Genomic DNA, 16,459 nt, shown 5'->3' on the forward strand with positions numbered 1-16,459 from the left:
CTGATCTGCTCCTGCTGAGCTGCATGGCTTCCTCCTGTGGATGTATCCTCAGGTGACCTGTGTGGTGGAAGGAAGATGCAAAAATAGTACACACAAATGGTAATTATGTCAGTCGAATCAGAGGTGGGGAGACGATAGAGTTGCGTTCATTAATTTCAAAGAATTGAGTTTTAAACAAACAATAAAAGGGCACTCGGTTGTAAAGGATTCACTGACGGCGAGGCACCAGGCCTCGCAATAGAAGAAAGCCTCTTCAGTGTTTGATGACTTCTTTTTGACAGTCAGAGTGGAACAGGCTACATCTGCTGTGCTGAGCCAGGGGTTGCTTCCCACAGCTCCCTACCAAGGGAGGGAGTTATTTCCGTGGAGCCATCTCCCACCTCAGGAAAGAAGGAACAAAGGGCAGCCATGGAGAGGAGATGAGTTTTAACTCTGGCTTTTCTATGTCACCGTCAGAGGAAGGCTGACATTCCTGCCCTCCCGTCTTCTTCCTCCCAGGAGAGCTCAGCATTGCCATGGCCCCTGCTGCAATCTAACATGTCCCGTGCTCCAGCCTTTAATGATTGGCCTACTTTATGGCACTTGCTGATAGCTCATTACTGGACAAAACAGCTATTGTCCTGTCCAACAGTATCTATTGATTTACAGCAACTCTATGTGACACGCTTCTTCTATGCTGTTCCTTTCTAAAGAGTTGTTCTGAAGATTAGCTTTAAAATAACAGGGTGAAATGTGATAGATTTTGGGTGTTTCCAGATTAGCAGGTTCATATTTTGTTCTCTCAGATTTACCTTCTGTCTTCTTCCCAAAGCGAAAGAAATTATCAGGAATTTTTTGATAGCTTTTTTAATTCTGGGTCAGTGGCACTTTGAAAACTAGGACAAGATAAAACTGAGGTCACTCAGACTCCTATAAAAAGGCCTGACAAAGAATCCATTCATCCTCATAAAAATAAAAATCCGAATTAATTAACCACGTGGTAGAGATAAGAATTTGAGACCTCGATTAAATCATTAGAGCCTCCAAGCAGTGGAGTCAGGGGAAACACACTCAGCCTGAAAATTGAAATATGACTGCCTGCCAGCATGCCAGCAGCACATCTGTAATGATCTGTGTTGTATTGGTAGGCATTGAGTTTTCTTATTGATTCATGAGAATTTCTTTCTTTATTTATTTTTAATTTCAATAGGAAAATAAGCCAGACTGCAGCTGAGGCTGCAGCTACCTGAAAGGCAGGCTGGTGAGTTGCACTAGGCTATGGCTGTAGGTTGTGGGAGCATAACTTGTTCTTACACATGCGCAGCAAAGTAACTACTTTGTCCATTTGCTTGTGAGATGTTTGTCTGTGAGCCGCCCATGTGAATCAACACTTGTAGTACCTGGCCCATGTTGTGTAATGCTTCTGTACATTAATATGGAGAGACTGAACCAAAACAAGACCGAGTGTCCTCAAGTGGTCTTTCAGTTACCAATTCTGAAAGCAAGTCCTCCAAACTGGTAGCAACCTTTGGCAAGAGCTACACCTGGAAGGGTCGTAGACGACTGGCAAAGCATTTAGTATTTGCTTTCTGCTCCTTTTCGAGTGCCAGAGATTCCAGCCTGATAAAAGAGTGTAGCCACTCTGTAATCACTCATTAGGTAATCAGAATAGCACCCATACAGGTATTAAACCAAAGGGTGTGGTTGGATCCTGTGCTAACATGAAGCCAATACCTCCATGCTGTTTATGTCCTCTGAGTGCGTGTTGTGAATATGATTGGTGTATAGCATGTGTGCTTACTTTCTCTTTTCCAAACATTTTTGTCTACGTCTGTAAGGATGCCTTCATCTTTATTGATCATCACCACCTCGGTGTTATTTAAAAAAGGAAAACAACTGTTTCATGCTCTGTCAGGATTGTAACAGATTGATCACAGAATCATTAAGGTTGGAAAGACCACTAAGATCATCTAGTCCAACCATCAAACCCCAGCATGCTCACTGTCCATGTCTTCCAGTGCCATGTCTCCACAGCTCTCAGACACCTCCAGGGCTGGTGACTCCCACACCTCTCTAGCAGCTGTTCCAATACCTCAACACACCACGGCTTCCATAGTCACATCCTCTGCTCCTGGCCACCAGCACAGAAGGAAGAGGCCTTGTGCTTTCTCTCTGCTTTGCATCACTTCTACCCTTCTCATCTCACCTCCCTGCTGCCTGGGGGGAAGGCTGGAGGCAGGCAGACAGGAGGGGCTGAGCTTTGTCTGAGGAACTGCCCCAGGCATGCACAGAATGGCCCGGTATCTGCCTCTGCCTCTGGCAGGGGATGGCTGAGAAGGCTGTGGGGCTGGCACAGGCTAAAGGAGGTGGTTTAAGTGACTGGAACATCTGCTCAGCAGTGTAAGCTTACTCTCCCTCAACAGTCCACATGATGTGTTTGTAGCGTCTGTGTGGAATCAGTGCAGCCCTATGGGTGTTGATTCACATGGCAAACAGGGGAAGGGAAGAAGAGGGGACAACCACCCTTCTGCAGCTCCAGGCAGGCCCCTGGGCTGGGCAATGCTTCTTGGCTTGTTCTTTTAGAAGCCAGCCTGTCTGCTTCCAGTCAAAGCTGATGTGGAAAGGGAGACAGAAAGGAGGTTGTGAGATGGCTGGCACAGGTGGGCCGTGGGTTTTGTGTGTGGCAGTGCCTGTGCAGCATCTGGGTTAGCAGTGAGATTGAGAGGCTGCCATCTCAGTGGCCAACACCTGCTGTTATCTCAGGCACACAGCAGGGATGTATGCTTTTCACAGCCCTGTCTTGGCATCTTTCCTGGTTGGGGACAGGAGGGTTGAACTGGTCTGCTTGCTCTGCTCAGTTTTCACACACTGGGGAGAGGGGCGAACACTTTAATATCTGTGGTGAAGTGAAATTAGGTCCTGATCCTCTGCTGTTCAAGTGAATAGTTGCTTCTGTATAGATTGCTTCATGCCAAGTGCAAAGACTTGGAATTTATTTTGACAAGGTACATACCTTACTCTCTGCTCCCAGATATTCCTCTTCACTTTCTGGACGAACTATACAATGATTCTCTTTTCTTCTTCTCTGTCACCCACAAGGAACAGAGAAAGGCTTTCCCCACTTGAAATTCAGCCTGATGTGAGAAATTGTTTAAGTATTCTGTTTTTTTAGTGCAGGGGCTTAAATAGTTTACTGTCTCCCCTTGCAGCTGCTGGTGGTTTTTCACTTAGTGACAGCCTACAGGACCTGGGTGACGGGCTGGGTCTCTGAGTGATGGATGGAGTTATTCTAGATGGATTGCTTTTTAGGATGTTGTGTACACACTGCTGCTTGTATTTGCTGGGCATTCAAGAAAACCTTTGTTGCTCTTTGCTGTATCCAGCAGAGAAGTATGGTTGATAATTGCGGAGCTCCTTACATTATCATCTCTGCAAGCAAAAAGAAAATATGAACACTAAATGTTGAGGAAAAACTAATATTAAGCTGTATCTATTCTCGTATCTAGAAGAGCAGACCTTATTGTTTTGAGAAAGAGAAATAAAACCAGATGATTTTATTTTTTCATTAACCATTTTGCTTTTCCTTTTTCCCCCAGTGCAGCGAGAGTGTACTCAGAAGAAAACATTTACAACCTGGATAAATTCACTACTGGCAAAGGTAAGGAGGATATTCTTTAGGAGAAGAATGCTTTTTGCCTTTTTCAATTTGGATATGTATCAACTGTATTTTTCTTGCTGATTTGATAAAACATACTTCTCGTTGAGCTGTGGCATAAATCTCAGAGTTTTATGAGATTCTAAATTTCAGGTTATTATTACTGTATTTACCCACGCAATCCACAAACATGGGTTTGATGAGTTGATCACAGAGTAGTTTATACAGCGTGTGCTGTGGGTCTGACTTGCTCAGGTAAATATCCAGTTTGGGCTGCTTTTTGAACAGAAACCATTGAGCTTATGATAGATTTGTGTTGTCCGTGTATGGGTGAAAGATTTGTACTCAGTATATATTGAAAAGGAAGTAAAAATATGAATTAACTGCTTATGCTAACTTTCCTTTTGTTCACAGTTACTTCTTTTTGCTACACGTCTCCTTGAAAAGTATCATAAATACTTGAAAATGTGTCCTAAAGTAACTTGTATAAATAAAACTCTGAGATGAGAAAAGTGGGAATAAGAAACAAATGCCGTAATGTGTTAGAAGGAGCAGGATATGGCTGATTAGATGCAGGATTTATATTTCAACTTATTGAAAAATAAAAGATATGAAACAGTTTTTAACAATGAAGTGGAATAATCTTTCATGTTCTGTAACATGGTGAATTTAAAGTAACTAAACATGGTGTTATATACACTGAAATTTGTTTTGCAGCACACACCTCCTTCTGTTATCTCAGATCTATATACGGACATTCAGCAAGGACATATGCTTTTGGATCTGTTGGAAGTGCTTTCAGGTCAACATCTGGTAAGACAGAACAATACAAATATTACCTCAATGCTTTGTCAAATCCAGAAGAAATTGCAGTACATTCTTAATTGTGAGGACATTAACAATCCCCCTGAAGTCATAGAGCTATTTGCAAGTAACTTAAGCTTATATCACTGACAATGAATCACATTGAAATAATTTGATCCGAAGTCATTCATGAATCTTTGCGAGTCTCTCCTTATCAAAATGGAAATAAAAGGAATTTTTACAACTGAGAATGTAACCTGTTCTTTTTGCTTTGCAGCCACGGGAAAAAGGATTTAACACCTTTCAGTGCAGAAGCAACATAGAAAATGCTTTGACATTTTTAAGGAACAAATCAGTGAGTATTAACTTTAAAATTCACAAGAAAAGCCAGTTTAGCTGGTGGAGCATTTTCTTTGTTAACAATGATCCTTTTTTCCCTTCCTAGCTCAAGCTTATAAATATTCATGTTGCTGACATTATTGAAGGAAAACCTTCCATTGTGCTTGGCCTAATCTGGACAATTATATTTCATTTTCATGTAAGTATTTCAGTAATGCGAGGGAGTCTTTCAGTAGAGGAGAAAAAGCACAAAAAATATGTTGGCTTACACGGCTGCACAAAGAAACAACTTAGTACAAAGCAGGAGATTATTTTCTGACATCTTAAAGTGATGAGTCAGAAAGGAGATGCACCAGTGCATCCTGCCTGTCTCCAAGCTGCTTATCCAGTGTGATGGTAGCATTACGACTTGCACATCATTGAACTGAAAATGGTAGGAAGTGCAGATATTGAGATTTTAAAAAATAACTCATTAAAAATCACCTAAACTTAGTCTTGCTAAGGCCTGTAATGCTTAAGCTCGTAATAGAGCACCAAATGGAGCAATTAATGTAGAGTGGCTCACATCCATCTCTCTCAGGGGCAGACCCCTCTTCAGTGTTGGCTATGCTCTAACTTGTTTTGTGAGCCTTTATGTAATTCTTACTCTTTGTTTTTCTAATACCAAGTATCAGAAATGACACAAAGGATGCTGTTGTGATGTTTCTTATGTAGTGTGTATACATTTTGTGTGGCAAGACATTATGGGGAGAAAGGGAAATCTGAAAGCATGTTGCATTGCTAGAATCCTGTTGAAGGATTGCAGAGAATAATGGAACCAAACAGCTGTCTAGCAAGAGCCCTGCAGTGAATTAACGTAGGTGCTTTTGTGATTAAATGGTGATAGGGATTCAGGAGAGAATCTATAAGCAAAGTTCTTTAAGTATTAGTTTTAGCCCATATTTTTCTTGGTGAGGGTACTTTGATACTGGAGTATTTGTGCTGTGTGTAGTGGTGTGCATTATCTTTTATCTAAACCAAGCATCTCTAACCATCTGTAGATTTCTGAGGTCTATTGAGCAGGTTTTCCTGCACCCTGAGCAAGCAAGCAAACTCTGAACATGCCTGGTAGAACACATGACAGCACAAAGCACAGCCACAGTTGGCTTTCTTCTCTGGTATGAAGGGTAGGAAAGAACATTAAGTGAGAAAATCCCTTCATGCCATTGCTGGTACCAATAGTATCACCTGGGTGCCTTGGGTGAATATTTCCTGTCAAAAAAATCAACTGTTCATCTTGAGCAGATAAAATTTGGTCATGACTGATAAACTTTATCGTATCTTTGGAGGCAGAGGACTGCTAATACAGCTCAGTTGAGTCCTTTCAAATACTCTGTGGTTTTTTTGCCATTAATGTCTTGGAAGATTTTGCTGTAAACTGGTTAAATTCTCCCATCATCTCTGACAGATTGAAGAACTTGCCAGGACACTTGCTTGCACTTACAGTCAGCCTTCTCTTGATGGCTCAAGTACTGTTGACTCCTCCCCAAAGGCAAGGCGATCAGCTAAAAGAAGTGCTAAAATTAAGGAGCGGTGGAAGATGTCTGCTACAAAGGCTCTTCTGCTTTGGGCGAAAGAACAGTGTTCACTGTAAGTTTCATCCAGTGCGTGTAAATAGTATTTTACATTTTGTACTTACAGCTTTTCTCTAAATGTGATATTTATTTATTTATTTATTTTTTTAAATATTACTTAGTGAGGGCTTAGCAGAAAATGCTTTAGAATTTGGATGATGTTATCAGCACTTTTAGCATCTATCAAGCCCTAAGCGTTATGAAATGAGCCCTTTGAATATAATGAAGTGAGGCTAATCCTACTAATAAAACACCGCAATGTAAATTAGTTTGTTTGGCTTTTCTCTTTTAGGAGCTTACAGTTTCCTGTGTGATAAGTCTAGTGGAATGCTTACATGATTTGCTAGTTTTAATCCTCATGGTTGGCACTGGTTAACAAAGTTGAAGCAGTTACTTTTTGATAGGAAAATTTGGGGTTTCTAGGATTCCAACATCTCTCGTGGAACACGAGACAGACAGAATGACAAGTATTCTGTCAAAGCACTGCATGATCCCCAAGGAGGATCCTAGTGAACGGAACAGGTCTCAACCGCTGATGTCTTTGTATGTCATTTTATCCCCCCAGCTTTGCTGATTTCAGTGGGAGCATTCACAGCACGCAGCCTAAAATAAAACAGACATTTATTGCAGGGGACAAGCTATACATTTTACATTTTCTTCAAGGGCTACTGCAACACTCAAAGGCATTTCAAATATCTTTTAGAATAATGTCAACCATTTCTCCCCAGCTTTTTGATAGCTTTATTTTCTAATAGCATTCTACTAATATTTGAAGCTGTTTGGGGTCAGAAAAAGGCCTTCATCAGCACACTGTTTACTTTCTGAGTGAATATTCTTAGTCGCTATATTTTACATTTTGATTGTGTTTTATCAAAGCATGATTGACCAGCATGTAAAAGAGAACCCTCCATCCATTTAATCCCCCCCCTTTGATTGTTTCTTATTTTCAGCAGTATTACTGTTTTCAGCAATATTACTGTCTGTTACGTAGCATTCTTTCTGAACTGTCATTGCATTTAATAACTTTGTTATCAGTTAATCCTGTAGTTTTTTGTTAAAGGAACAAGTCTTTTGAAAATCCTGGCCCATTGTTTTGTAGCTCTTTCATCTCCTGAAGCCCTATGTACTTTCCACTCAGCAGCATACTCATAATACATGAGCTGCTTCTGGAAAGTTGTCCCAGATTTCAGTGTTGCTCAGAGAGCTTTCTGGGTCCCTCACAGCACTGCCCAGGCACCACTTAACAGAAGATGTTTAAAAGGCACCAAGTAAGAGAAAAATATCTCTCCTACACCAATTGTTTTAAGGTCTGGGTTTTCTGAAATGACAAAAAGGATTCCAAATCTTAGTTGTCTGATGGACAAACACCTTTATTTTGCAACAACTTCAGCGCATTGCTTGTTATTTCTTCATCACATAGAATGCACTGACTGTGAGAGCAAAGATTGTATTCAGAACAAATACTGAATCAGTAATTCTTAGCATCAGAATGCAGTATAAGAAGAAAACATTGTAGCATTTTGCAAAGCCAAGTAAAAAATGTCATTGTAGTGCTGAGTATTACTGTATCTATGGTTTTCTGACCCAACTTTTTCAGAAATGTATTGGCAAAGTTCTCTGTAACTTCTAGGATTTCTTTCATATATCATGTTACCAAATTGATACCGTATTTCTGAATTCTCACTTATGACATCTGAGTAAACGTGCTGTTGTGTTTTGTTTCTAATCGTTTTTGGGATAGGTATGGTTCTATCAGTGTGACTGATTTCAAGTCAAGCTGGAGAAGCGGACTGCCTTTTTTAGCTATCATCAATGCCTTAAGACCAGGTCTGATTGATTTGGAGAAGGCAAAGGCGAGAAGCAATAAAGAAAACCTGGATGAAGCTTTCAGAATTGCTGAATCGGAGCTCAATATTCCACGGCTTCTTGAACCGGAAGGTAAGCAACCTGCTTTCTTGTAATGAGCGAGATTAGTGTAATCCTACATGTGTTGACTTGTAATGCAGGCAAAAAGTAAGGCTTTGTTCATGTCTGAAATGAAACATTGATCTTTACTGTAATGCTCTAACCTGCAGTTCTTTATTGTTTAACACCGAGTATACTTGGTATGCAGGAACAGTATGAAGAAGGCAGAATATGAAACTTCTCCCTTCATAGGAGAAACTTGTTCGTTAGTTTCTCATGTTATAGCAAGGTGTTCCCAGGGGAAGAATTTCATTACATACTAATTTCCGTCAGTGGTATGTTATGCGAGCTACTGCAAAATAAACATATTTATGGTAATGTGTTTTAACAACTGCAATACAGCGTGTAATTATGTGATCGAGTCTAGAGGGCTGAATAATTATGTAAATGATGTATTGGCTCTTGTAGATGTTGACGTAATGAATCCGGATGAAAAATCAATCATGACTTATGTGGCTCAGTTTTTACAATACTCCAGGAATATGCCTGAGACTGAAGACATGCAGGTAAGTTAATCTGGTTTCTCACTGAGGCATTTTGTAACAAATATGCATCGTCACTGCTAGGGTTATCAGTACTTCCTTTTCCGAGCTTGTAGCATGATGCAGTAACAGTTATCCTTCGTAGTTTGATCCTCTGATTCAGCCACTGACAGTATTGAATTGGCTTGAAACTTCTGATACTCCGATGTGTTAGCCAAGACTCACTGTAATAGATTTTGGTGGTACTGTTGGAAATCCTGTGCAGGTGGTCTTGTTTTTAGTTTATGGGTTTGGGGGTTTGTTTGTTTGTTTTTAACTCATTTATCTATTGCCAAGGATGTTTTTAAGCTTGATTGTTTTCATGTGCACTCTCAAGTCAATATGTAAATACCAGAGTGGAAGGAGATGAATTTGCAAACATGCAGAACAATCAGCTTTAAATTTAATGGTTTGCATGTAGAGTGAGCAGCAGTTGTTGCTTGCAGGCTACAAGTTGTCTGTTGTCTATATTCTCCTATACTATGGTGTTTGGAAAACCAAGTTGTCTGTAATCTATATTCTCCTATAGCAGGGAGGTTGGAACTAGATGATCTTAAAGAACTCTTAAAGATCCCTTCCAACCCAAACAATTCCTATTAGAGTTTGTATGTTAATTGCCTTAATTAATTGCATCAATTGACGTATCTCCATATTGATAATGTCCTTCCAGTAGGACTGCAATCAGGCTCTTCTTTTAAGTTGACCTTGTATATCCAGAAGACAAGTTTAAAACTTTGGCCTTGCTTTATAGTAGCAGCTGGCCCAAAGCTCATTAGAGTCCCCAGGAAACATTGTTTGTTTCTCAATGGCTTTGAATGGGGTTATCATATGCTCAGTATATGTTGTTTTGTGGCACAATGTGAATTAAAAACAAGGCTTTCAAAACAGAAACATAAAATTTTCTGCTCTAATTACTAGGGTAAAATAACAGAGACCATGAGCTGGTTGGCTGTGCAGGAAAAAAAGTTAGCAGATTTGCTGGTGGACACAGAGAATAAAACATATTGCCAGAAGTACGAAGTAAGTTGCATTTTGTATTTAACTGCTTTTTCAAAAGTAAATATTAAGAATGTTCTGTGAGAAACAGACTTTCATCTTCATTGCCTAGGCCAAAATGCTAAATGAAACAAGAGATGGAAACCTTGAATTCAGTAAATGCTCTCAAATGATTGACAGAAGAATATGGTAAAATTATTTCTCTTTGGAACCAGATATGTGCTGTTTCGTTTCTGAGCAGAGCGAGGTTTTTTTGGAGAAAGTCATGTAATGTCTTTTAATTAACTGACATAGTTGAAAACATGGGCGAGATTCCATAGGCCCTTCATAAGGTCAGCTTCTCAATTTCTGTGATAATAATTATAGTAGATTCAGCTAATGACATAGAGGAATACTTGAAATGTTGACTATAGATTGTGTCTGAGGTAAAATTTCCCTTGCTATCTAGTCAGAGTTGGTAATAAAATGGCCTGCATGGCCATAAAGGGAGGAATTTTCCCTCCCTCTTGGTTTGAGGGAAGAACCATGTCCTGACAGCACTAACAATATGTTAAGTACAGATTTTACTAGAGAATGGCACTTTCAGATCTAATCCCTTGCCTTTCCATGCATCACATCCTCTGAAGTTAATGGAGTTCCTACCAGTGTGTTCAAAGACAGTATTCAGATCCATGAGTTCCATCCAAGTTATTTTCTATGAATTACTCTTCTTTTTTATCTGTAGGAAATGATGTCATTTATGGAAGCATTTAATCAAGAAAAAAAAGCATTTCTGCCCCTGTTATCATCAAAAAGAAGTGAAGCCGAGCTGAGTGAAGGCCAGCAGCAGATGAGGGAAGAATGGAGTAAACTCGTCTCTCAGGTCAGAGGCAATTCCAACTCACCTTGTTGCATGTGTGAATGTGATTGATGTGGAAGCCTAAACTTAGCCCAAGAACGTGCACAGGGAAAGGCGGGGAGCTGATATTTATTTGCATCAGTGAAAGCAGTATTGATCCTGAGCCTAAAGTCCAGACAAACTGAGTGATGTATAGTGCCCAAGAGGAGGTGGAAAGAGGCCATGTATTACTTTTCTGCTGTCTGAGCCTTAGGACTGTGAGATATCTTTAAAAAAATAAAATAAAAATGGCCTGTGTCTGGTTATTTTTGAGCAACCTTCAGATCAAAGGTTTTGGCCTATTAATACTTGCAAGGTTATTTGAGGATAAAGTTGTGGTTCAGATGATGCTGCAGCTAGGAGAAGTATGATCACATTTTCTTTCCCACGGTACAGATTGTGATGTAGATAGATCAGGTTGGTCAGTGCTTTGCAATGAGTTTGGCTGCGTTGTCTCCCTCTGTTGCAAATGAGGATGTGTTAGGCTTTGTTGATAATTGCTCCTTGTAGAAGAAATGTTCACATGTCACTTCTTATAATGGACAGCTGGTCCAGAACATCCCTTGTTCCCTACTTCCTTTATTTTTTTTCTGGGGTGTATAGAGCATCAGCTTACAGAACAGAGCAGGACTGTATCTTAGGGATGAAGAAAGGAATAATAGTGACAAATTTAATTGCTTGTTTTTATTTTTAAGATTAACGAATGGAAAGCAGAGCTGGACCAGATGTTGCCACCACCTCTGGATGGCATTGAGTCTTGGCTTCAGCAGGTAGAACATCTGCAAGCAGAAGATTTGCCTGATTTGCAGGACCCGTTTAAAGCCATGTCTCTCTTCAGTGAAATAATTTCCGTATTTAAGGTAAGCTGATCACAAAGGAATGTTCTCCTTTAGTCTCACCTGGTAAAGTACTTGCCATGGAATTGCTATTCGATATTTTGGAAAGCAGTATATGTATATCTTCTGAAGATGAAAAGCTCTCTGGAAGATACTGTTGATTTCTGTGAGCTTATTTAAGTAACTGCATAGGTCTATAAGGAAGGTTTCTGACTTCAGTGGAGTGAGATTAAATTGAAGTGCAGAGTGAATGAGACAATTCTGCTATTTTATGTGGCTCCTGCAACTTGTTTGTTAAGTAATAGTACAGAGTAATTGCATCCTTATCTTTAAATCTAGGCTTGATACATACCTGTTCAGAAAAGCACTTGCGCTCAGGGTTACATTCCATTATGTTCACGCAGCTTATGTGTTTAAAGTCAAGTGTTTGCTGAATCACTCTGTTATTCCATTCAAAGCAATGGAAAGTATTCTGATACCTCAGTATCATGTGAGTTATTTATTCTAATCTTGAGGTCTTTACACTGATAATATTTTAAATGCTTTGAGTTAGAAAACTTTAAAAAGCTTAAGTGTATTGATGCTTGGTTGGATCATTGTGGTACTTTACTGGTCTTTTTTTTACAAACAAGTTGAAGTTGAATATTTTTGTAACTAGTCCTTGATGTTAGTTTGAAAGATTAGGAACAGGAGGTTGTTGTGAGCGGCCTGATACCACTTTTTAGAACTGTTGCTAGTCAATTCCTGGTAGGAGAAATGGCTGTTTTTTTCACTGAAAATGGCTTTGCCAAACATTGGCCATTTCATCTATGGTTTTGGTTGCTCAGACTAGGTGTTCATAACATTATTAAGAATGAGACAGAGGGAGACATGGTTGATTCAGGGCTTTCATTTTTTTCCTGTTGACATGTAGATATTATCATTACATTTTGCTCTCGCTTACACTGAGAGCAGGGCTGGTCTCTTCTCACTGGTGACAGGTGACAGGATGAGGGTAAATGGCCTCAAGTTGCACCTGGGTAAGTTTAGTTTGGATATCAGGAAAAACTGATTCCAGGTAATTTGTGTAAGTTTTGTTCTAAAGATGCTAATAAGAGTGAGGGAAAAAACCTGATGACATGGGTTGTGTAGTTCCATGCACCTTACATTTAACTAGATGCCCAGTGGTAAGAAAAATTATATGTTGCTATAATAAATATGCACTTCAGAAGGTGATACAATTGATATGATTTTCATTATACATTAATGAATAAAGGCACTGGAAGATTGTCATGTTTTTAATACTCTCACTGTAATAGATATCTTGCAGTTTAGTAGTGTGGTTTAATACTAGTTGACTCGAGTATTGATATGAATAGCTTACTGTCTCTTTTTCTTCCCAGGGCTTGATGAATAGTTTTGATTCTCACTTGGACACCCTTCAATCATTTGAGAATAAAGATGAGAATAATACGCCACTAATAGTGCCTGAAAAGCTAGAGGAAATGAAAAGAAGGTTGTGATACTCAAATTCCTTCTCCTATGACTATGTTGTATTCTAGTTGTGCTATTGACTTGCATATAACTTGTCCATGCCTTGCGGAATAAGAGCATTTTCCATTTAAGCACGTGTTGACTGGTATGTTGAGCAGGCAGTTTAATTTGTTGCTCCAGTGAAAGTCTGATTATTTGTACAAAATGAAGCACATTAACAGGAGCCCTGTGCTAGTGTGGGTTGGAAATACCCACTTGGGGTAGGAAGGAAATTCTTTGTAAGTAAGGATCTTCTTTTGGATTTGGGGATTCTGTATCTAACTTTTATTTTTTACCTTTTTGGGAAGCTGAAATTTACAGACTGTGCAACCCTATAAAACTTATGAAGGATATTTTCAAAAACGACCAGTGAATCTACTCACATAGCATGAGATTCTTTACCATACAGTTAACAGGTGCCCTTCTTTAACCATTTAATGCTTTCCATAAATAGAGCTACTATTTTGAAAGGAAGAAAAAAAACCTGTTCTCTTAAAATTTTACTTCCACCTTAAAGATTTTTACATATACATTAGTAGAATGATTTAGGTTAAAAGAGGCCTTAAAGATCATCTAGTTCCAACACCCTCCTGTGAACAGGGTCCCCAACCACTTGATTAGAATGCCTAAGGCCCCATTCAACTTTAATCTCCCCTCTTTTAGTGTAAAGCCATTCATTCCCCCTTGTCCTATCACTATTAAACTGTGTAAAAAGTTGGTCTCCCTCCTGTTTATAAGGTCCCTTTAAGTACTGGAAGATCTCCATGAGATCTCCCTGGAGTCTTCTCCAAGTTGAACTAAGCCCACTGACAGCATTTTGTGTTTCTTGTGCTGGGGGTCCCCAGGCCTGGGTACAGTATTCCAGATGGGTCTATATACGTATCTGGAATTGCCCTGGCCCAAGTGCAGAACCTTACACTTGGCCTTGTTGCACCTAATTAGATTCTCATGGGACCACTTCTCAAGCCTGTCCAAATCCTAGTGGGTGGCATCCCTTACTTTTTTATATCAGTTGCACCATTCAGTTACGGGTGCATTGATTCTACTGTCTATGTCGTTGATAAAGATGCTGAAGAGCATCAGTCCCAAGATGGGACTCTGGCAGACAGCACTCATTCAGCCTCTACATGGACATAAAGCTCTTTTGCTATAACTGACCAATTCCTTTTCTGCTGAATAGTTCACCCTTCTGTCTCTTTACGACTTAGAGATAAGAATGTGATGTGGGACATACAATATACATAATTGAGAATTTTTAGGCTAACAACTCTATACATTAATGCCTTCTGCATTTCGCTGCTTGCAGATTCAGTGATATTCGTTGCACAAACTCCACCTCCCTTCTTGAATACCACTATGGACTGTGCTCAGCATTTGCCAATGAGGTGACACTAAAGCTAAATATTTGGGATGTGAAATACGGGACAAAAGAATCTGTGGAATCACTGCTAGAAAATTGGAATGTAAGTTTAATATAATTATTTTTCGTAATCACATTCTAACAATTATTCCTCTTCTCTCCACCCGCTTTGATTCAAACTTGAGTTCATTCTCATCGGGGAGAAGAGATAGGCACTTCCCTTTCCACTTTCACTCCTCAGGAAACCACAGAGAGCAATGTGGTCACCCCTTAGCCTCTTTTTTGAGGACAACCCAAATGTACTCAGCCTCTCCACACAGAATATGCTTTCCAGCCCATTTGCCAGCTTTGTTGCTCTTTTCTGGGTGCTCTCAAGTACCTTCTTATCCTTTTGAAATGCGAAGTTTCTGAAGAGTTTCTTTGAAGCTTTTCAAGCTGGAAAATCCCTACTTAAATTAGTGGAAATTTCATCAGAACCCCAGTAGGAAGCAACAAGAAGTTATAAAAAAATCTTTGTTTGTTTATTTATTTATTTATTTTCCCCAATATTAACATCACACGTAAACGAGGTGGGAATACAGCATTTCTTGATACAGCTGATTTCATAAATACTTAATTACAGTGTTGTTTTTTTTTTCTGTGGTTGTGGTTTGTGGAGTAAGATGCACCTTAGACTACCTAAGAGCCTAAGGACCAACCCTCTCATTATCTAAATAAATGCTCAAACCATAAGTCTGTTTCTCTACTCCCATTTCTTCCTTCCTGACCCTTTTCATCCCCAGTTTTGATTGTATTGGTTCTTTTTGAACTAAGTGGTTCTGACTCATACATGGCTGTGACTCAGTCAATGATATTACAGAGTTTATATTTCCCAGTAAGCTTCTCTCTGCACGTACAAAAAACAAACTAGTCAAATTCAGACTGTAGAGCAGCCTCAAACTGAAAAAAATGTGTCCCAACCTGTATTTGCTACCATTAAGTTTTATGTGGGTTAGTTTTACCTGTGCCAATTCTTTTTCACTTTTGGTAGAATTTTGTTGAAGAAAAGAGACTTAAAACACAGCTGGAAACTGCTACTCACATTTGTGAAGACTTGAAAAACAAAATCATAAGCAAACCTGAGTTAGGTAAGTTCCTATGCATAATGAATTTATATATTTATATTTATAATAATGAGTTTAATTTTATGATAACTCATCTGTTTTGAACTGATGTGCTCTTAATTCCCTTAATTCTTTAATTCCCACTTAGAATTTTTTGTTAAGTACTAATTCTATAGAATAAATCTCTCTGTTTCTGAATGTATAACATTATTCCCTTTTGATGTCCTAGCTGGAGATCCTCAAGAAATCAGCAGACTTTTTAAGACAGTGGAGTCAAAGATTGCGATGTGCAAAGACTATATTTCCAATGTAAATACTACAATACAGAAAGTCCTGTCTTCCTGGAGTAGTTACACAGAAAACCTCTACTTACTAAAGACATGGCTGGAAGAAAAACAAAATGAGTATCCAATAGAGGTATGTTGTTGGATTTGTTTTACTCATGATGGACAGAGACTCCTGGAAGGAAGACATTTTACATGACTGTGGTTGTAATTGCTTTTCTGTTTGTCATTTTGGAAATCAACTTGTGGCAGGGTTCTGCTTGAAATTATTTTGATGTCTCTCTTTAGGTCTCTGCAGACGTCCTGACAAACTGGAATTCAGTGCATGGTTCATTAAATGAAGCTGGAAACTATCTCATTGAAGTCAGCAAAGAGCAAGTTGGATCGAATATTGGCAAAGAGCTGAAAAAACTGAATAGGAGATGGGCTAAATTCATCAAGAAGACTCGCTTTGTAAGATAACAGTTTTGTAATGCTATTTTGACTAGTGGCCTTCAAAATCATCTTTTCTAAACTTATCAGCTTGTTAGTCAGAGCTTAATAAATCTTTGAGTCAACTGAGTGTTTCCAGTTTTAAAGGAGTAGGATCAGAGGATACACAGAGGCATCCCATTC

The 16,459-nt window shown here is 39.2% G+C and overlaps 1 protein-coding gene across 1 annotated transcript in view; it reads left to right on the forward strand.

Annotated features, from left to right (window-relative positions):
* Nucleotides 1–16,459, forward strand: part of SYNE2 (spectrin repeat containing nuclear envelope protein 2) — a 162,388-nt gene that overhangs the window by 21,696 nt on the left and 124,233 nt on the right. Inside the window, exons 3-17 of the mRNA XM_072337588.1 lie at nucleotides 3,576–3,637; nucleotides 4,352–4,447; nucleotides 4,716–4,793; nucleotides 4,884–4,976; nucleotides 6,225–6,406; nucleotides 8,132–8,328; nucleotides 8,764–8,861; nucleotides 9,795–9,896; nucleotides 10,597–10,734; nucleotides 11,445–11,609; nucleotides 12,968–13,080; nucleotides 14,404–14,560; nucleotides 15,488–15,584; nucleotides 15,790–15,977; nucleotides 16,133–16,297. Coding sequence (XP_072193689.1) covers nucleotides 3,576–3,637; nucleotides 4,352–4,447; nucleotides 4,716–4,793; nucleotides 4,884–4,976; nucleotides 6,225–6,406; nucleotides 8,132–8,328; nucleotides 8,764–8,861; nucleotides 9,795–9,896; nucleotides 10,597–10,734; nucleotides 11,445–11,609; nucleotides 12,968–13,080; nucleotides 14,404–14,560; nucleotides 15,488–15,584; nucleotides 15,790–15,977; nucleotides 16,133–16,297 — 1,931 coding nt within the window. The remainder of the gene's footprint in view (nucleotides 1–3,575; nucleotides 3,638–4,351; nucleotides 4,448–4,715; nucleotides 4,794–4,883; nucleotides 4,977–6,224; nucleotides 6,407–8,131; nucleotides 8,329–8,763; nucleotides 8,862–9,794; nucleotides 9,897–10,596; nucleotides 10,735–11,444; nucleotides 11,610–12,967; nucleotides 13,081–14,403; nucleotides 14,561–15,487; nucleotides 15,585–15,789; nucleotides 15,978–16,132; nucleotides 16,298–16,459) is intronic.

The sequence above is a fragment of the Excalfactoria chinensis genome, chromosome 5 (assembly GCF_039878825.1).
Source record: "Excalfactoria chinensis isolate bCotChi1 chromosome 5, bCotChi1.hap2, whole genome shotgun sequence".
NCBI classification, from domain to species: domain Eukaryota; kingdom Metazoa; phylum Chordata; class Aves; order Galliformes; family Phasianidae; genus Excalfactoria; species Excalfactoria chinensis.